This window comes from Pygocentrus nattereri, chromosome 3, assembly GCF_015220715.1.
Source record: "Pygocentrus nattereri isolate fPygNat1 chromosome 3, fPygNat1.pri, whole genome shotgun sequence".
Taxonomy (NCBI): Eukaryota; Metazoa; Chordata; class Actinopteri; order Characiformes; family Serrasalmidae; genus Pygocentrus; species Pygocentrus nattereri.
Window position 1 is genome coordinate 38697189 of NC_051213.1, and position 21543 is coordinate 38718731.

The 21543-nt window shown below is 39.0% G+C and overlaps 1 protein-coding gene across 1 annotated transcript in view; it reads right to left on the reverse strand.

Moving 5' to 3' along the window:
- The window catches only part of agap3 (ArfGAP with GTPase domain, ankyrin repeat and PH domain 3), a 188182-nt gene that overhangs the window by 10913 nt on the left and 155726 nt on the right, over positions 1-21543 (reverse strand). The window contains exons 13-16 of the mRNA XM_017723284.2: positions 19654-19815; positions 9309-9463; positions 8772-8862; positions 7326-7548 (exon numbers count right to left, since the gene is read on the reverse strand). Coding sequence (XP_017578773.1) covers positions 7326-7548; positions 8772-8862; positions 9309-9463; positions 19654-19815 — 631 coding nt within the window. The remainder of the gene's footprint in view (positions 1-7325; positions 7549-8771; positions 8863-9308; positions 9464-19653; positions 19816-21543) is intronic.

Below are 21543 nucleotides of genomic sequence, written 5' to 3' on the forward strand. Positions count from 1 at the left end.
AAGAATACATCATCAACCTGTTTTAGGCCTATTTAAATAAGGGACTAAACATGTTAAATCGTTTACTGTTTTCCAGTGGTGAGCTAACACTAACCTTACAATACATACAATACACTTGCAAAACACCAGTGGTAAACCTCCAACTCCCACATGAAATATCCAAAAGAGGGGAGGGGAGATTCCACAACTCTACCAAGCAGGGAGAGAGCACAGAAAGCAAAAGAGAGGAACTACCAACTGCTGATTTGATTAGAATTATCATGGGTTCACATGACATTTAGGCGTCTCAGTACATATTCATACAAAAGTTTGTGGGAGGCAGAACATTTTCTTATACAGTACAGAGGGTTAAATGGCTTGTGCTCTTTCTAGTAATACTTTACAACTCTTACAAACGACAAGTATTAGCAGAGATTTACCTGCACTTTTTGACATCTTTACAAAATTTATATGCAGATATTGTTGTATATGCATGTGCATCTACAGTGAGAAAAACTGCCTTTAGCAGTTAAACTTAGTAATTAGTCATTCTAATTTATCAGTGGCGATTAGTCACTACAGTATTTGTGCACTTACAAGTGGCCTTGTGAGGTTTTAGTACTATAATTGAATCTGTTGCACTTTGTTTCTCCTTATTCATTAATCAACTGTTAATCTAATTAATTAGAGTAAGTCAGGGCTTCTGGCAAGGCAGCTATCCCAGAAGGCCTAGTGAAAAACTCCTCGCTGCCTGGGTCTAAGCCACGAGCTGCTGTGAAAAGCTTGAAACACTGCAGTAAAAGGCACAGAGGGGCATTAGATTTGTGAACAAAATGTCTTGGAGTAGGTGCACGGGTACGACAGAGTTTTGCTGTTCACATCCAAAGTGGTGTCCTATTACACCTCAGACTCTGTGCGATTCATGCTGGCCAAAAAACACTGGTAATCACTACACAGGAGTAATCACTACAAAGCAGAGATGCAGAATGTATCATCTGTTAATAGTTATCACTGTACTGTCTTTTAGCTGTACTGATATTGCAGAACACTGCAATATGCAAATCACAGTGTTTTATTGTGTTCTATGAGCATCCTCACCAATCAGGCCTGTCAAAGGTGATTAAGTATCACCTCAACGCAAATATTTAAGTATTTTCCACAGTTATTTTAAACCAACAGCCCTGCTCCTGCCTGCTCCCACAAGATTCATCCCAGTACTAGCCGCTCCTGCAGAAAAAGTCTGTTTGTCCCACCCCTGCCCGCAACCTAAATGTTTTGTCCTGCTCTGCCTGCAGTCTTTTAGATACTTGTTTTACATCTGCGTTAGTCACTACTGGAAATGAATGCTACGTATTGGACTTGCCTGTAGTCTCTTTTAATAATGTGAATTTGTCTTTATTAAGAGCACTTTCCACACCTGTAGCCATCTGACTGTCTGAATGCTCTGCCATCTGCAAATACTGGCCATTCTTTTCATCATCAATGTGATCTGTTATACCGCATGACACATCACAATTGAAATATGTGTCAATGTAATTGCTATGTGGTATTTCTTCAATATTATGGAACACTATTCTAAAGTGCTGTGCTCTCATGCTCAACTCCATATTTATTCATTAAAAAACAAACAAACAAAAAACTTCAGCTAAACAAAATCTTCGCATGTTAACAACTGTTTGCTAACAACTACAACTAGGTTGGAACTAGTCGGCATGATCTCATTTGTATGATGCTAAATCTTTCACTGACTATTAGCAGCACAAACATTTCAGGATCACCTTATTCCATTAACTAGATCAATATGAAATATTACTGACTAATGTGCATAAAAATAACTGTTTTTAAATGTTTTCTTTATTGGCAGTTAAACAAAAATAATACATATTAATTAAGAAAGTGCTGAAAAAAATATCAAAAGAAGTAAAGGAATGCTTCAATACTTCAAAATGACAGCATGACGCATACATTGCTAAGGGCCAGATAGCATTATGCAACTGAGATGCTAATTGGTCTCTGACCAACCTTGGTTCATTACAATGTAAGAAATTTTTAGCTGAAAGATTTCTTTGAAGGTGAAGGTACTGATTGTGGGCAGGACAGGATGACCATGCTGGTTCTGCACTATGGAGGGATCCTAGGTAATGATATGAAAGGAACACTTTAAAGGAAACTGTAGGGGAGCAGAGTGTAGGTCTTGTTTAGGCACAGCAGGTTGTGTGGAGTACAGTGAAATGGGTGAAAGGGTTAAGGCAGTGGAGAATGATGGGGAAAGGGAAGAGAAGGGGGGGAGGGGGAGGTTAGTGGTGTGATTCATTTTTATTACCGCCGCTGCCCTGTGGGGGCGACACACCAGCAAATTATTTCTGAAACAAAGTGGAGGATCGTGGTCCTCATCAGACCTGCTGCCTGTACTGGCCAACGGGCATCGCCGTGTGTGTGCATGAGTGTGTGTGTGTGTGTGTGTGTGACAGTGAGGAGCACGCTGATGAGCGATAGCTATCCACATCTGCCTCAACCTCCAGGACACAGAGTCAAAGAATGGGGTGGATGGTCGGAAGCAAAGAAAGAAGGAGTGATTGAGATACAACGCTGAAATTTGAACAAACTAGAGCTGAGGCTATCAATAAGTAATCAATGAATGTACCAATTATTTTGATGATAACCTGAGTGATCAGTTAAAAAAAAATCTAACAATACAAGTTATATACACAGTACTGTGCAAAAGCCCGAGACCACCCTTCATTTATTTAATTTCTGGTCAAATGGCCATTAAGTACAAGTTACTTCTTTTCAGGAGATATTGCTGTTTATAATATAATGCACATAAAGAAGATCAAATTCAAAGTAAAATGGAAAAAAAAAACAAAAAAAAAACAAAAAAAAACAGGAGTGCACAAACCTTTTTTCAAATTTTGGTAGGCCACCAAAATGATCCCCATCAGATAGACATTATTGAAGCTTTCATCTTTGAGGGATAGTATGAAATAAAGCTCAAATCTGAAAAAAGGGTTTCTGTCCATCCTTCCAACTGTGAGAAGACAAGAAGACTCAACACAATGAGTCTCAAATGATGTGTAGTTGCCAAGAAGCTGTTACTGAGAAAATAGACAAAAAATTGCTAGTGTTCTCAGAACAATGGACCAAATCTCAACATCACTGAATGTGTTGGGGAGTGGCTGAGCGTCAAATGCAGGACAGAGAAGCCGGTTGGGCTGAATCAGCGAACTAAGTAGCTGATGATGATATACCTGTGTCTTCTTTCTGCCAGCCTAGTTATAACCTATTTGAGAGCTGAACTGAGCTGCTAAACTGAGGGGTTTGTGTGTTTTGTATAAATAAAACGTCGCTCCACACCTGCTCCTGGCGTCCTCACTCCACCCATTATTAAAGCTATTACACTTGGATAATGATATTGCGATGGGAACGAATGCTCACAAGAAATAAATACTGAAAAATGTATATCATATATTGAGTATTGTCTGTAATTTTCAGTTAAATATGTGTTTATGCTTTTTTCCCCCCTCTCATGCTGAAAAATTAATAACTTTATTATTAATCTTAATGTTCAAAGATTCCAGAATACTTTTCTGGAAAAAGATTAACTGAAATGAGATTTACAAGCATAGGTACCTTATATTTGACTGCTTTTTTGATAAAGTAATCAAGTTTAAACAAGTAATCATAGTCCTACAGCAGAGAAAGAGAGGGAGAGAGAGAGAGAAAAGATAAAGAAGCGAAAAGAACAAAAGAAGAGAGAGAAAAAGAGGGAAATAATATAGAGAGAAAAAAAAGAGGGAAAAAAGAAAGACAGAAGGAAAGAAAGATAGAGAGAGAGAGAGCGAAAGAGGTTAGTGTGGCAGGGAATAAGTGCAAGACAGAAAAGTGTAAATCTCTCTCTGCACTTCCACAAGCAGGTGTTAGGCAATTAGACCAGCCTTACAAACACACATCTGCCAACTGCTAATTTAAGACTTACTCCCTTCTATCACATAGCCTCACACGCTCTCTCTCTCTCTCTCTCTCTCTCTCTCTCTCTCTCTGTGTGTGTCGGTGTGACCGTGTGTGTGTGTGTGTGTCTCTCTCTCTCTTTCTGGTCACATAAGATTTATGACCGCAGACTAATTTATGACACACACTGAGTAAATCTATCATAAATCTATCAATCTGCTTAATGGATGACCTGAAGAGCTCCTTGATCGATTGTTTCTATTCATCAAAATAATAATGATAATTAATTATATTAAAGCCTGGCACCACAGCAGCTGAGTTAAATTCATCTGTTCACCTTCTCTTCTCTGAAGGAAAGAGATCTGCTATAACAAGAAAATAATTAAGCAGTTTTCCAAAAAATAACTGCCAATAATTTTATGGCCAGTAGACACATTTCTGTTACTGTGTTCCATTTAGTGTCAAATCGAAAGTGCACAAATGTTTTACTTTTATTTAACAACTAATCATTTCATTGATTTTTATCAACGTGATATGACAGGTGCAGTCCAAAAACGTTTATTTATGCTCCAGACTGCTAGCTGGCTAGCTGGCTACCATGTTCTATGTTGAACTTATTATTGAGAATAAATAAGAGCTTTAGGAAAATTACTCAGACTGCACTGGAAGGTAACCTGGAGCTAATGTGACTGAATTTAGCACAAGCTTCAACATAAAAGTTTTGAATGGCTTAAAATCCATCATGATACCCCCTCCCCTTTAGTTAAGGTAAAACACGGACTTTCGTATTCTTAAAATAATCGACACTTGCAGCCCTATTTTAGATGCTTGTTTTAAGTAAAGCCCTTAATTAAAAATATCACACTTAAAAGCCAGTTTTTACTGCAGAAATATCAGATTGATAACAGCCAAAGCTTGAGGTTTCAGTATTGATATTGGATAAGAAAAAGTAGTAATCATCTCTTATCAGGACTCTTTAAGACATTTACAATGCATGAAATGCATCACAATAATTAGTTTTTCAGAGGTTTGATCATTTGCAACAAACAAAAAATGAACAAGCGAGGCACCATATTTTAAAATATGATAAACACTGATCTTTAGTCAACATTTCACATACTGCGCTGCACTAAATCCAATTACACAGGAGTCATTATGCTCTCTTTGTATGATCTTTGCAGATAGTTCTCTTTAATATCCTATAATATCCATGCTTAGATAAGCATACTGTTACACAATTGCACAGCTTATCACAATAACAATATCATCATATTGGCCACCTATAAAAGTTTTCACTCAGAAGGACTGTCATCAACATGTACATGTATGTTTTTTTCAAGAGTAAGAGAAAGGCAGTCTAGTCTGAAAGAGTGTTTTTCCTTAAGGTACAGTATGTAAAATTTGGGAATTTGGAGACCTTTCTGGTGGAAATATATAATGTGCAAAACCCTTTGTAACGTCAGTTGTGTTTCATATCTCTTCCCCCCAGTGGTTGAATCTGATTATTGCAAGCAATTTTACATTTGAGAACTAAACATGGAGCTGGACCTTTTGTTTTCAGCCAGTATATATAACATTAACACTTTAAAACGTATGACTTGGTCCAAAACACAAGATCCAACACTTTGGCTTAAAATATTATTTCACGCTTTATAGGGTGAATTGTCGCTCCTGGTTCAGTAATGCTACTTCTTTTAGTTTTATCAAAAAAACCTTACATAGTGTAGCTTCATGAAGAACATGTGTACCTGCATCTCCATGATCAGGAAGGAAACAGTAGATAAGCAAATGAAATGTAATTAAAATTCAGGTTTTCTACAAAGGCTGAGTATTAGAATCATATAACTGTGCAGTATTATTATCACTGTTATTGCAGTGGCTTGTGGAACTAAGTCGTCAGCTCAGTAGTTTAGGAAATGACCTCAGACACTTAGTGCTTCTGCAGTCACCACACTGCTACATGCCAACTCTGTGATGAGCGCTAAATCAATCTGTCAGCAGGACACTAATAGACCACGCAATGGCAAAACACGCACTGGACTAGGAGGGACCTTTAAGAGACCTTAAAAGGTGACGTAAGCAGAAGTAGATCTATAACTATCTGAAACTTAACAGTATTTTAGTTCTTTAGGTACTGAGTATAAAACAGAAAAAAATGTGAACTACAACTTTTCTCAGTCCTGCACTGTTAAATGTTTTGCCCTCCTTTCAATACACCTGATTAAACTAATCAGCTACATAAGAAGCCCTTCTTGAGCTGAAGCGGTTGTGTTAAAGCAGAAAAACACAAACATGCAGGGCAGGGGGCCTTCGGGACCAGGACTGAGAACCACTGGAGTAGAGGACCATCTTCCTTTTCTACAAATGCTGGGTCACGCAGGGAATTTTTCTCACAAGCCAGTCCTGTAACAAGCAGCTAGTAATGTACAGCAGTGTTTTTCTGTTAATCCATAATATCGGCCGATATTATGGATTAACAGAATTTTAGGCCTCTAAGGCTCCTAAGGCAATACATAGTTAAAACACTCAAGGAAAGCAACACTGACCCAAAATTCCAAACCTATACTGCCCTGCAACATGACTCATGACTGAAAAGAAGGAAAAAACACTGATTACCCACCATGTATAATCACTTACAGTGTATAGACACTTTGGCTAAGGAAAATCAGTTATGACGTTAATGAGATTTTCATTTCTGACGGAGTGAGAAAGCGGGGTGTGAGTGAGTGAGTGGGAGGTGAGTGGGGGACGGCTGCAGGATGCCGTGAGCCATCAGAGTCTCCTGACAGTGAAAAACATTCGCTCCCCCGGCCGCCAGCCAGTCCTGCCGACTGGAGTGTGAGAGGGGGGATATCAGCATCAATAATCTTTCATCAAGTCAAAAGCACTCGGCTGCCGCCGCCGCACATGTTCTGTTCAATAGACATCTAGGAGACTCCACTTCAGCAGAAACACACACAGAGAGAGAGAGAGAGAGAGAGAGAGAGAGAGAGAGAGAGAGAGAGAGAGAGAGAGAGATGAGAGATGAGAGATGAGAGAGAGCAAGAGAGAGAGACCTCTGTTCATTGAGTGGACTGTAACAGCCCTTTTAAAATCCCTTTTTTAAAAACTCACACACGGTCACAGGTACAAATTGTACCTTAAGGCACAAAATGTGATTTATTAGTGCGATTTATTTGGGTTAATTAATTTGAACACTTATGTAACTGATGATATCTTGATGATATAAAACCAGATGTACTCATTCAGACACAGAAATGCAAAATTTTTTGCTCTCTGTTCTATTTTCGTGAACTTTCGCAGGCAACACAAACTAACTGGCCCAGCAATCTTCCTGTTCATCCAGCTGCTGGATAACTGCTGCTTATCTAAAGGACTTTAATCATGACATGGTTTACCTGGTGCTGTCGGCTCCAGGCTTGGTGTAGCCCTCCAGAGCCCCCTCCCACACACTGTTGGCCATAGCGTTACCGATGGCAGTCATCACCATGCTCAGTTCCACAGGCCAGTCATCCAGGTCCAGAGAGCGCACACGGGACAGGTGAGTGCCCAGATTTCGGTGGATCCCTGAGCATTCGATACAGATCAGAGCACCCAGATTCAGACTTGCCCAGTCTGGGTCTGCAGGTCGAATTGGCAGAAGAAATATAGCATTAATACACAAAAACTGTGCTTCACAGTCCACGTATGCCAGCATTTTTCTGTCCGCAGCATGACACCTTAGATGCACCTGATTAAAGTTACTTAAAATGATGCATGGATGTGCAATACATACATAATACAGAATAATGAAATCCAGACAGTTCGAATAGTGACTTAGAAAGTGCCCAATCTTTAGTATTTCTTCTTCATAATTTCTGAACCCCTCTTTGTTTTATTCTTTTTTATGTTCTAAAACTTTGTTGTTTATTTCTATGTTTAAAGGAAGTTTTCAGATTTTCAAAGTAATCCCACTGTATGTTCTTTAAAGGGAATTCCACTGATTTTGCAAGATTTCTGTATATTATATATGAAAATCATTTAGAGCAGTCTGATGTGAAATTAAGAGATTAATTGTAGAGAAACCTGCCACCTCGGACTTCTTTACAGTGGTTAAGTTTTATTTGAGACTATTTGCCTCACAGCGCCCTACATGTACCCCTCTGCTGTGAATGGCTTTTAAAAATATATGTTTTAGGTCAAACCCTTAATGTAAAAAATGTCTCCGACATCAGGCAGCATGTTTGTAACCATATAATAGTAGAACTTTCTGTGAGGCAGCTTTAAGAAGCAATGAACGCTTAAGGCGTCTAGTTCCTATCACCGCCTCTGTGAAACATTGTGATGTGGGAAGTTTCTCTAGAATGGAGCATTTTAAATTAAATCACTCCGAATGATTGTTTACATCTCACTCATTTAATTATCCAGAAATAAAAACATGGTGGAATACTACTATGTTCGTAATTAACAATAATATATTCATAATATGTTAATGTTATGCATTTAGTTACTGTATAGTTACAAGTTATAGTTGTTAGTTACAAGTTACTGTATATGTATTACTGTTCCCATAATAAGAGAGTCGATCCATCAACAACTGCTGCAACAAGCACATTACTGGTTGAATAGTAAAGTCACACCCAATAATCATACAACATAAAGATTTCCTAAAACCTATGATAGTGAAGCAGTCACTGCTTCTGCATCTGTTGAGCTGGATTGTAATGAGAAAATACTGTCGTCTCTTGTGCCATACAGTTTCATCAAATAATTGAAGAAAAAAGAAATCAAAGTCATTAACTGGAACATGTGAAGGGTTGTGCAGAAGGCTTATGTAGTAGGTGGGTGAAATGAGCTGTACTCACTGGGGGAGTCACAGTCCACACAGAAACTGTTGCCTCGTACATTCCTGATGGACTGGATGGCCACAGCATCGCTCTGGCTCCCTAATCGAGACTTGAGTGGAGGGAGATTAAGTCAGAGATCACAAAAAGAAAACAGAGAGAGAGAGAGAGAGAGAGAGAGAGAGAGAGAGAGAGAGAGAGAGAGAGAGAGAGAGAGAGAGAGAGAGAGAGACGTGGGGTACGTGTATGAAAATGAGCCTGTGTCTCTGGGACTGTTTAGCTACACATTCTGAAATCTGTCAGCATTAGTAACAGTTTTGCACATGTGCACATGATCTGTCTGCCCACTATAACATCAGAAAAAGGAGCAGAGAGGAGAGGAGAGGTTAGAGGAATGTTGTAAAGACAAAAATGTGTGGAGGGTGGTCATCATTAGCTTTCCCTAACTTTAAATGTGTGAGGCACATTCAGGTGGAACTCCTGTTGGCCCCAGAGGACACCCTTGGGGAACACCATTCAAATATCTTCAAAATGTTAAGTAATAGAATTTATTTTTACCTTATTCTTGCTGCTTTCACATGATTGTAAGCTGGCAAATATCTGACTTTCGATGGCTTGGACCCAGAGCTCCCGCTCTTCATACGTAGATGCCTCAAAATGCCACATTTGTCCCGTCAGTGACACAATGATGAATTCAAAGGACTCTTCTTGCTCTGAAACACACATAGACTCACAGATTTAGTTACATTCCACTTGGTAAGACAATGTGTAGTCAGAGTTTTTCACCATTATAACTACTCATCATCAATAAAATTGACATGACATTAGATGTACTTCAAACATTTTTTTTAATTGTTGTGTGCATAACAGCAATTAAAACATCTGGAAAAGTACACTTTTTACCAGTGAAGTGAAATGTAACTAAACAAAATGGAACACCTCCAATTTCTGGTGTGTACTTTGCTGCAGGTGACTAAACATTAAAGTGCAATTTATGTTTCTGTCCAGATACAGTCGCATGCAAAAGTTTGGGAACTTCTGGTCAAATTACGTGTTTCTTTGATTTTCTAAGTGGAAATAAGTGAAGACACACTTCTGCACAATTAACGGTTATTTGCTGAATTTAACATGTTGGAAAAAAACTAATCTGTGCAAAAATCATGGCATATTTTATTTTATTTACTTTTTCCACCCAATGTCAAAAACCAGTGAATAAACAGAAGTTTGTTTTTTTCCTCCAAAGAATGTGTTAACTTAATTTCACTTAGAAAATCAACAAAACATATAATTTGACATGTACAAACGATAAACAAAATTCAAACTAAGAAAAACGATGACTAATGATTTTGCACAACTTAATGACACTAGAGCTGGGAGGCAGGAAAAGTCCTGGAGTGAGGTGCTGATTGGTGCTGATCATTTGCAAACTTTGGTATTCAAATGCAATTGTATCAGAGGGCATAATTAATAGAATTCTCCCTGATGAACACTGTAAAATAGTTTTGCGATATCAATGTCAGGATGCATTGTTACATCCCTAATGGGTACCATACTTTGCTCATGTGTTAAAGGTTTAGCTCCAGGTTCAGCCCAGGCCTAAAAAGACAGCAATGGAGGGCAAATATGAGTGCCTGTGATCAATTCCAGTTGCTGTGGAACATTGGCATCATAAAACTGCATCATTTACAAGGTAAACACATCCATTAGAGCTTTTATCTCATTATCATCCAATCGCATTACACTGCAACAGCCTAACTGGATTCTAATGTGGGTTAATAATTTGGGTCATGCTAATTTCCACACCAGAAACGCGCGGCAAGACAAAGGGGTGTGCGTAAGCCGTTTCAACGAGGGGTGAGAGGTGAGAAAGAAACCATCAGCTCAGCATTAATTTGCTCTATGATCATTTTAAAACCATGATTACTTGAACATGTTCATGATGATTAGATGAGCAGTGGGGGACATTTTGGAAAGTTCACCAATTAGGGGGTTGTGTTAAATTAAAATGGATTTTTCACACATCACCATTTACATACTGTAAATGGTGATGTGTGAAAAATCAATTTTAATTTGCATTACGACACAAAAATAGCTAAAAACATTTGGAGATTATGATTCTAATGATATTTATTTCAATCAACATGACTGTTTTTACAGAGGTAGGATATAGTGAGCAAGTAGTTTTTTGTATTTCACTTAACAGTAGATGCTCAATATGATTATCCAAGAAGGTTTGAGGAGCATCACATTTCTGTAATGTTGAGTGTTTTTCAAATAACTCTATAATGTATGTATAACAAATAAAATTTTCATTCAGCATTTTTACTTGGACAGAAACCAACAAAATAGTATTGGAGCTCTATTTTGACAATGCAGGGTATCCGTAGGCATCCTCAATATAAATCTAATTTTATTTTCTTAACTACTTTTAGGATTTTTTAATGGTATCAAATGTAATTTAGGATCAAAATTGAATACTACAAATGGCTATTCTTGTATTTGCAATGTGGCATCATACAATGTCAAGGGAAAAATATAAGTTTTATAAAGCCTGTATATTATACAAATATTGCAAGTTTTGCTTTTACTCATTTAGGCAAAGTATGCTTTGCTACCACCAAGTACAAGCACCTTAACATGAGCATGCATGCCAACATTAGATGTGAGACATAGAATAAAGAATCAGAAACGCATCTGTATCCAGGCTAGCTGGTGTTAGCTCAAACTATAAAAATACGTGTCTGTTTTCAATGTTACCTTTATAAACTGATTTGCACAACATCCACTGAAAAGAAAGAAAAACTTGTGTAGAAGACAAGTCATCACCACGTATCACTGCACTGATTAGATTCAAAGGAGCTATTAGCTGAGTATTAGATTAACTGAAAGGGCAGCCTTTGATACTTGGGCCTTTGTCAACACACAAACCTATAGCAGGTTCGAACAATACTGCTTACATGATATTTTTGAATAAAAGTTTTTCAATATGCACTTCTAATGGTGATTTTTTAAAGCCTGGTACACTAGTTGGCTGGTTTACATATTATTGGTAAGAACACATTGATTTCTGGTAAAGTGTTTGCAAGGATATCAAAATACCTGTTCATTTACTCATACTTAATTTTTAAATGTACTTTTAGACTCATGGATAAAATATGCCTTACTCTAGACACAACTGTGGAGTGGAGTACATGTTTGGTCTTTAGTCTTTTAATTGATCTTCCACTTGTATTTAGTAGAATGACACATTTACACTGTGCTAAATCGTAGAACACACTGTGAATTTTACTCTCCATACCAATCACACTTCATCAATAATTTCACTCTTTCGAATTCAATGTAGTGTGACGGCTGAGCACGGCAGTAATAACAAATGTACGATTAAACAAGGAGGTTCTTATTCCTCCGCACAGCTACATGGCCTCGAGCTGAAAACAATAATCCAATTAGCTCTACACTACCTTCAATTATCTGATTTATTCACGGGACTTGACTCCAGGTCGGAGATCAATGCAGAGCCGGGAGGTGTGTAACTAAATCAAGGACTAAAGGGTGAGGGGCCACTGGCCAGCCGCTCACTGTTCTTTGCTTACTTTTCATGCTGTCAGTGTTTAAAAAGCAGTAACAAAAATAACACAATAACGAAAGACAGTTTTTATTATGATATTCATATCTCAATTAACTCATAACATAAATCTATTTACACATTTGGTTATTCACCATGTTTAAGGTGCTGTTTCCTTTTGTCTTTTTTTTAGGTTTTGATAGCAATGTATTGCAAAAATGATGTAAACTCCTGCACCTCTCTCCTTTAGTTTTTTTATTGTTTCGTTCAACAACATGCTTTCTTGTCACAGTAGGTGTGTATGTGAAGTGTGCCCTTTCGCTGATAATGCTAATGTATACACCAACATAATTATCTGGAATTCCGTCGAGTCCCATAATTACACACCTATGCATCTGAACACAGACAATTACTTTGTTGACTGGTCATCTGAAAAATTTGCCATTACATCAGGTAATTTCCATATGGAAATATAAAATATCAAGCTTCTAATGCCAGTGGTTTGAAACCATAGCAAATGAAAGCCAAACTAAGCCTATTGGAGTCAGAACCTTCAGGATGGGCCACAAGGGAAAGACAATTTTAAGAGGCATGCAAAATAAATGTTTGTACAAATAATTAAAGTGACTATGTTAATGTTTTTGCCAAGCTAGTTTTGAGAGGGGGTTTTATTAATTCTTTGAATGTAAAATCTAATCACAGCACCACGATTGGGCATCAGATTCTTGAACAAAATTAGCTACTTTAAATGAATGCAATAGCTTCAATTCAATTCAATTTTATGTGTAGAGCTTTTCCCAAAATGCATCGCTCCAAAGCAGTTTTCCAGAAGTGTAGGTCAGGATCACTAATGAGCCAAAGGAAACAGTGGACAAACTCCCTAATCACATTCAGCAGAAACAGGTGAAGTGACTGCAAGTGGCTCTGGCAAGCACATGCAATTTCAACTCGATTGGTGGTCCGAGGACAGTGAGTAGGGCAGGTGTTAATCTGAACTCGTCTAGACTCTGTCTTGGTCACTTCTGGTCTTAATTTTTTTACATAGGTAGTACAAAAATTTTTATTTTGACATGAACGTCTTGTGTTCAGGTCTCTGTCTCAAATCAGACTTTCCTCTAGTGGTCCGGACTACAACAGTATCAACACCGGATAAAGAGATTCTCTCTCTGTGACTACTTGCCAGCTTCGGAAAGTTGTCAGAAAGCTTCTCAGTCTTGCTTGTAATGCTCTTACTGCATTGATGATCGCTACTAGCAGTTTTAATTTAATGTAATTTGGGTCATTATCCTTACAGAAACTCATCAGCACACTACCATGTGCAAACATTGCAGCATCTTGGGACATAGTGTTGTTCTGGAGACATATGGCAGGTAAATCTGCTAACTTGAGAGAGGTGGTGGTGGGGGTACACATGGTGAGCTGGATGCGTGAGTGTCTCAGTACTCATTCAGGTGAATCATGTCACTTCTGATTGCAGTCTGGCAGTAGATGCTTTCACTCCAAACCCAGTCTGGCTCCTCTTCCCACTCCCCCAGGCCTGTAGAGTCTCCTCGCACTGACCACAGCTGGACATGGCAGCATCTTCTGATTGCTATTCCATCAGAGCACAGCAGCACGCAACAGCCGATCCATCAAGTCAAGTGTGGGGCAAAGCCACTAGGCTTTTGCAAATATGAAGTGCCTCACCAGTGCCAAAAGGCGACATGCCAAATTCTTCTTCGCTGCTGATCCTAGACCTGATTAAAATGTGAGGTCATCACCGCGGATAGGTCTTCCCCTACTTCACTGAGGATCTGGCGGCTGTGCTAAACATGAGATCTTGGCCACTAAAGGTGTGAGGTGCTAGCTGCTTGCCTTGAATTAACAGGCAGTTGGGAGGAACAGGCACTGCCGGTGCCATCTGTAAATGTCAACGCCGGCGCTTGCTCATTTTACACATCATTAAAGGCAATATTCCTAACCTGTATTAGAGCAATCAGCACAGGGCCATTACTGAGACAAGCCTGGGGGGACACAGGCCAAACAGAGAGGAGGAGAGAACACGACAATACACTCTATCTCCCTCCAATACAAAAAAACACTCATAGTAAACATCCTCACACACATACACACAGAATATTTGTGTAATGAGACATACGGACGATTGGATAAGCATGACTGTTCTTGGACAGACGTATACACACATACCTAACACCAGTGCACTTGAAGTCCAACCCCATGTGTTTGTGTGAGAGCGTTTGCATGTAGGGGAGTGTGTACCGTGGCGTGCAAACAATAATCTTGTTATTTCTTCCTCCAAAGTGCGGCCCTCCACGGCAGCTCCATTAGAGAGGCAGGGGCTCGGGGGAGCGCTTGGGGAAACGAGAGCGGGTTGGAGAATGACAAAACAAAAGTATTGAGATAAACACCCTCCATTAGGCCAGGCAGTTAAAGCTTCATTTGCTGCCGGCCGCTTGGACTCCCAGCGAGGGAAGAGTTAACCCTTTATGCACTCAAGTCAACAGGGTTTACCTGGACCTCAAAAAAAATCTTTACAACACAGACCTATTCACAGAGGAGCGTTTTTAAGGCACTCTTAAATCCCCAAACATTATCATTGCCCATAATAAATGAAAAAAAGTACAGGCAGCTGGGGTAACTGATCTGCACTTTCATTCAGAGCTGGTCAAGTCATTCTGTTAAAACACAGTTATATGGTGCTATCCAAAAGTTTTAGGCTCCTGAGAAAATGAAAATTAAAAAGGTTATTTATCTTGGGAGTGTTTATTTGTTCAGATAAAATAAACAATATTAATACAGTGAGTATTACTCCTACATATGTGTTTATTTAACCATTTCCAAACTTGTCTTTTTAGCAGGGCAGTTTTAATTGTAGCCATTATCCATTATCTGGTTTCGCTAATCTTCGCTAATTTGCTTCATTATGTCAAATCAAGTGTGCTCATGGCAGAATTTATTAAATCTATGCAAAGCCTGAGGACTTTGAGAAGACAAGTGGAACTAAACTCTGTTCTTCAAACTAGCTCACAAGCATCATCAACTACTTCTATCAATATAATTAATTCTTACTTATTTCTGTGTTCATGTTTATTTGTATTTATTCTAATAATACATGGTGTTGTACAGGCAAACACTTTTTGCCAAGATAAATGGTCAACAATGAGTTTAGGGACCATCACACAGTACTGTAAATGCAGTATTTCTATATGTTTAAATGACAGAAGATAGAAACAAATTCATGGAACATGTACAACTGAGGTGTTTGTGTGTAGCTACACATGGCATTTTCAAATGATTACAAAATATTTAGAGAAAATTTCTGTATTTTGTGAATTACTACAAATTGTCAGCTTTACGTTCTGTGAATTGCTAGAAATAGTTGGCTTTGTTCCAGTAGAGCCACACTTCTCGCTTCAGTTCCACACTTGTGATTCAGGCACACTTGATTAATCAGATTTACTGGCATTCTAAACTTATTTGAATGAAGACCTGTTCTAGATGAAAATGATCTTACCTCAGTATTGTCATATATAGTGCAGTTAAACTGAAATCCTACACGCATACATCCAAAACTCATGAGCATTAGTGAAGTCAGGTACTGATGTTGGATGATTAGTTCTGGATCGGAAATGGCACACCAATTCATCCCAAAGATGTTGGATGAAGCTTCATCACTCCAGAGAACTCAGCTATACACAGCACAATACTGGGGGCTTTATAGGGGGCATGGTGAACTTATGCTAATGACACACCAGAGCATCCTATTCTATTGGCAATGCTTTTCTAAGGAGAAATTACAAGCTCTGAGTGCACAACTGAACACCTACTGTATGTCAGCAATGGGTGACCGTAAAGTAGCTGAATTCACTAATATGAAGTGATGTCTAGACAATTTTGAAAATATAGCACATATTTCCTCTTTGCAAACAGTAAAACAGAATTAGCTGTAATTTTATTTAGTATTAGTACAAAATTGTAGTGCAATAAGTAGTAATTTTACCACCTCAGTTATATTACTTGTCACAGTGTGTGGCATTTAGTGGATTCATTAAATGAATCTACACAGTATAACCAAATGAATGTGGGCACCGCTCCTAATTACTGATTTCAGGTGGTTCAGCCACAACCATTGCTAACAGGTATATAAAAATAAACACATAGGCATGCAGTTTCATTAGACACTAGCACTAAGGTTGTAGTGAAGAGCTCAGTGACTATAATCGTGCACTGTCACAGGATACCACCTTTTACACAATTCAGTTTGTGAAATTTCTGCTCTGCTAAATCTGCCATGGTCCACTGTAAGTGCAATTATTGTGAAATGTAAATGTCTAGGAGCAACTACACTTCCACCACAATGCAGTAGTAGTCCAAGAAACATATATAGTTGTGATGGTCGCATACTTTTTGCCACATATTGTAATTATTCTTTATTTAAAAAAAAAGAAAGAACTAATTAAAATTACTCTACTGAACATGAGCCGTTCATTATTGCCAATCAAGTCCCCCACTATCTAAGCTCCTTTCCTACAAAACAGATATCTTTACCGGCCATCGATTTGGGCTGTGTGTAAAGGTGAGACATGTGTGAGAGCAAGGTGAGTGTGCGTGTGAGAATGGTGGACCGCTGGGAAAGGCATTATACTGCTGTCAGCCTGCTCGCTGGGAGTGCTGCATCACTCTTTAAACACATGAGAAGTTCATTACAGCTTCATGTGCTGCGTGAAGGAAGAGGGATGTTCTTTCTGAGGCTCTGAGTGACCGTTATTGTCTGACTGTATGGGAATTTTTGGTCTGTGTTACAAATATGTAGTATTTTTAAAAGCAGTAGAAACCTGTATTTTTACAGGACTACATATTGCATTATATCTATTCTGAACATTATATATATGCACACATATTAAGGAATAAAAGGAGGAGTTAAAACAGCAGTTGTAAGATTGTAGTTAGGACTGCATCTTAAATTTTTGCAAAATCCTAACAAAAGAACTGCTGCCTTTCAGTTTTTCAAAACACATCAATTCTTTCAAAGGTTTACAGGCTCCTCTAATAATACCAATAATAGTTAGATTTTTAATTTACAGTATTTGCTTCACTGAAGATGAGATTCACTACAATATAGAAAAAAGAAAAACATGCTAGACGCATGTCTTACAAGCTCCAAAAGTTAGTGTTAGAGCTAGTACACATCTGTTAGCCCCACAGAGACTGAATTCCATAACAAGCTGAAATTAGCATTATCTTAGCAGTGGTATTTAGAAAAAAGGGTACAAAGAAAAAAGGTTTTCTACATTAAAAGAAAAGGTTTCCACATTCCATATAAGAAAAAAAAATAAAATAAATGTTTGTGAACTCACTTGAATTTCCATTTTACATTAAATACAGGCTGTGCTAGGAAATTCAGCAATCTATTAGACAGCTAGGTAACTAGGCCAGTGTTGGCTAAATGTATCACTGGTTTACTTTAAACGTGTTGCATTTACCCTGGTTCACAGATATTAATACAGTTTCACTAGATCTTGTAATATTTGAATAATGGAAAACTGAAAGACTAAACTAAACTGCCATATATTATAGTAGCCATGAGATAAGATATTTGATATGTTATGATCTGCCTCTATCATACATGTTTTCCCAGAATTCAACACAGGATGCTGTAGAAAACTTTAAAACACATTCAAAGTACCATACTGGCTTGAACACAGGACATTATTGCAGAAATTACAGAAATTCTTCACATAGCACCCTTTTATATTGATCTTCCATCCCTATCTACTAGCCTGAAAATACCCCTATACTAATCCTGATAACACAGCTCTAAAGCCATATCGTATTCATTATGTAACCTGTTTAACCTCAAGCAACATTCATTTTTCTGTATATCTTGTCTGTCCAATCCTAAATAGTAAAGGTGTATTAATGAAAGTGACCTACAAACCTACTTTGAGGGCAGTAGAGGTCAAGGTCAAGGTTTGAAGATGAAACACCTTCTAAGCACTTGTATTCTGGGGTTATTTATATATTTTAGCCCATGATTGTCCAATGAGTGTTTTTAGATCTGATACTATAAACCCAGGGAGATACCAAAGAAATGACAAGATCTGTCAGTAGATTATTTCTGGATCTTAGCCATAAGTATGGCATCTCAGAGAGGGGGGAAAAAAGTTGCTTCACCTTTTAAGAAAGCTACAGCGTGTTTGATTTATGATGCTTCAACACAACTAAAATTCAATTTCTGCCAACATTCAGGTCTTCTGATTGCCTCGTAAATGAGATAAACTGATAGCAATTTATTCAAGGATCCAACCCCCCACCTCTCTTGTGCTCTCTCTCTCTCTCTCTCTCAGATGCAGCCTGCAGGCTCCACCTGAGTGCCTCCCATACTTAAGCAATATGTCTGTATTCTGCAAGCGCTCACTAGAACAGACAAGCGCACACTAATAGAACATTTCAGGGAAGAGGGTGGAGAAAGGAAGCGAGAAGAACGAGACGACTCTTGATGGAAAGCAAAAGTTTTTTTCAGAGCCGCTTTTCTCTTTCGTTCTCATACACGCCCAGAAATGCACACAAGCTCCCTGCTGTGCCATTGTTACCCCATAAAGCAGCCACGGGGCTTTAGCAAAACCTGGGGTTCCGAGCTTGTGCTCATGAAGAAACGTCAATTATTCCATGTGTAATGGGATGGACCGTACGTTGAGCAGAGCTAACCTCTTCTAACTGATTCCTTAATACAGTGGAACAATGGGAATCTGCCATGCCTGTAATCCCCCTGGGCTCTTAATGTCAGACATCACTCACTCCTAGCCCATTAAAAGCCCCTTAACACCCTTCAATCAGTCACCAGACTCCTGCTGGACCACACCAAGTCATGTTGGCTCCTCCAACTTCTACTTTACAAGTTACATTGCTTTTTACTTAAAATGGTCCAAATTATAAAGAAATACTAATGTAGATTGGCTGTAAGTTGACATAGCAAAAAAACGACAAAGAACAAAATCATTACAGTTACGCTCATGACAACCTTCGTGAAGGACAGTGTACATCAGCTTGATTGATTCAGCCCCTTTAGAGAGGATAGCCGGAGAGAAACGCTTTTGTTTTCTCAGTACCACCCAATTACGAGTCTTCATTTGTCACTCTGGCCCAGTACCGATGGCACAGAGGTGATGAGTTAGTGACATACTATCACTGTCTGAGGACAATGGCACGAATCAAAAGTGACTGCTGCTTCAGAAACAGGATCAACACAAAGGGGAACTCGGTCAATTCAACCATTTCGAGGAGTATTATACACTCCCAAGATTTTGACTTGGAAAACGATGCGATTGTGTTGTTTACCTTCATTCCCTGCCGACAGCCCATCTGGTTTGGTGATGCCCGTGCTCTTTTTCCGCCTGTGCTTCTTCCGGTTGGCATGTGGCGAAGGAGGTGGCTCCAGTTTGGGGCTGGTGGCTCCACCCATGCCAGGAGTGCCACTCAGAGGGTCTGTCATTCCATTGGCTACACAAAGACACACATTTGGGGTAACCAGTTAGATTATTTGCTTAAAGCTGTCTTGTATGCTTACTGGGGCTTAGACCTGAGATTTCTTGGAAGCTGCTTTGTGACAACATCTTTTGTAAAAAGCACTATATAAATAAACTTTGACTTGAGTGTGATTTAGAATAACTAGAGGCAGAGGATTTAATTCTAGTGTAATTCCATCCCAAATCAGAGCCCTTTCTATTCCTATGCTACAGTGAGAATCAAAATATCCTTGTGCAGATCCTTTTTAAGGTGCAGATCCTTTTTATCACAGCCTCATCTCTGTTAGACCTGCATCACAGGGGTGGAAGACGTAAACAAATTTGTTACAAAGGTGACAAATGAAGGTTTAGAATTGCTTGAGGTATGACTACATCAGAGAGCAGGCTGGGAGGTGCTCTGGGTTACAGGTAATAGAGGTTTGGTTTGGTGTAAGGTGATTTTATAAACGTGATAATAACCTGCTGCTCTGTAATGCAACGTGCACCATTCAGGGGAGGGCAGCATGTTTGTGTGTGTGTGGATGGTGTCAATAAAGAGATCAGGACCATCTTTCTAAGGCCCTTGACACTTGGACATCACTTTCCTGTCCCCCCAGGACACCATTACCCAGAACCCCTCACCAAAGCCCCAGGGCAGTGGGGCCTTGGCAAAGTGGACCCCATATTGCTACACATCCACACATGCATTCACACTGTGTGTCAGATGCTGGCAGCCCCCTCTATTGTCTTGGCATCAAAAGCTCATTGTGGTGTTGCAAACTCCATTCATCTCACCAGGCCTGGGGTGGGTGTGCATGTCTATATGTGTGTATGTGTGTGTGTGTGTGTGGACAGTGGTCTGGGAACATCTGAAAACCCGCAGTGCCAAACACTGCATATTCTAATGGCAGTGGCGACCATTAGCTGACGTGGAACATTAGACCTAATTTGGCAGATCCCTTCAGGGAGCGAGGCTTAGCACAGTCTTTAAGAGGAGGGAGATGGGACCCATGCGGGGGGTAGAGGAGCCTCCACTACAGCCTCCACATCTGCCTCGGGCTCCGCACGGCTTAGCGTGGGCTAGCGTAGCAGCTAACACCAGCTGCGCCACTGCTACTTATCGCCGTACTCACCTTCAGACCCTGTAAACTCACCACTGACTTTCTAGAAATCTAGATATCTATTATTTTCCTATATGTTCTGTGTACAGTTCATAATACACAATTTATTACATTGAACAACAATGAATGATTAATTACAAGACTGTGTATACTGTATGTGTATAACTTTTCATCAAAATCAAATCATAATAAAACATCTCTTCTACTCATGAACATGAATGTGACACTGATTGAAGAATCCAGACTTTGTTTCAATAAGTTATGAATGAGAAACAATTAAACAAAATTTAAGAAAAAGGTATCAAGGCATATTTGCCATGGTGGACCACGGACAAATAAACTTCAAGTGCTAAGTATCTTACCACACACAATTCATCTCGGTCAGAGACTTGGTGAAGTTGTACTGGTAAGAAAGTGAATCAAATGATTGTATATGTCGATTCTACAGAGAATGTTGAATAAGAACAGCTTTATAATGAAAACATAATGAAACAGCGGAATACAGAGATGCTCCATGAGCTTCAGCTTTAATTACACATGACAAGAGGCAAAAGGAAGGGTTTAACAATTATGCGGTCATTATGATACAATTACTGTAATTC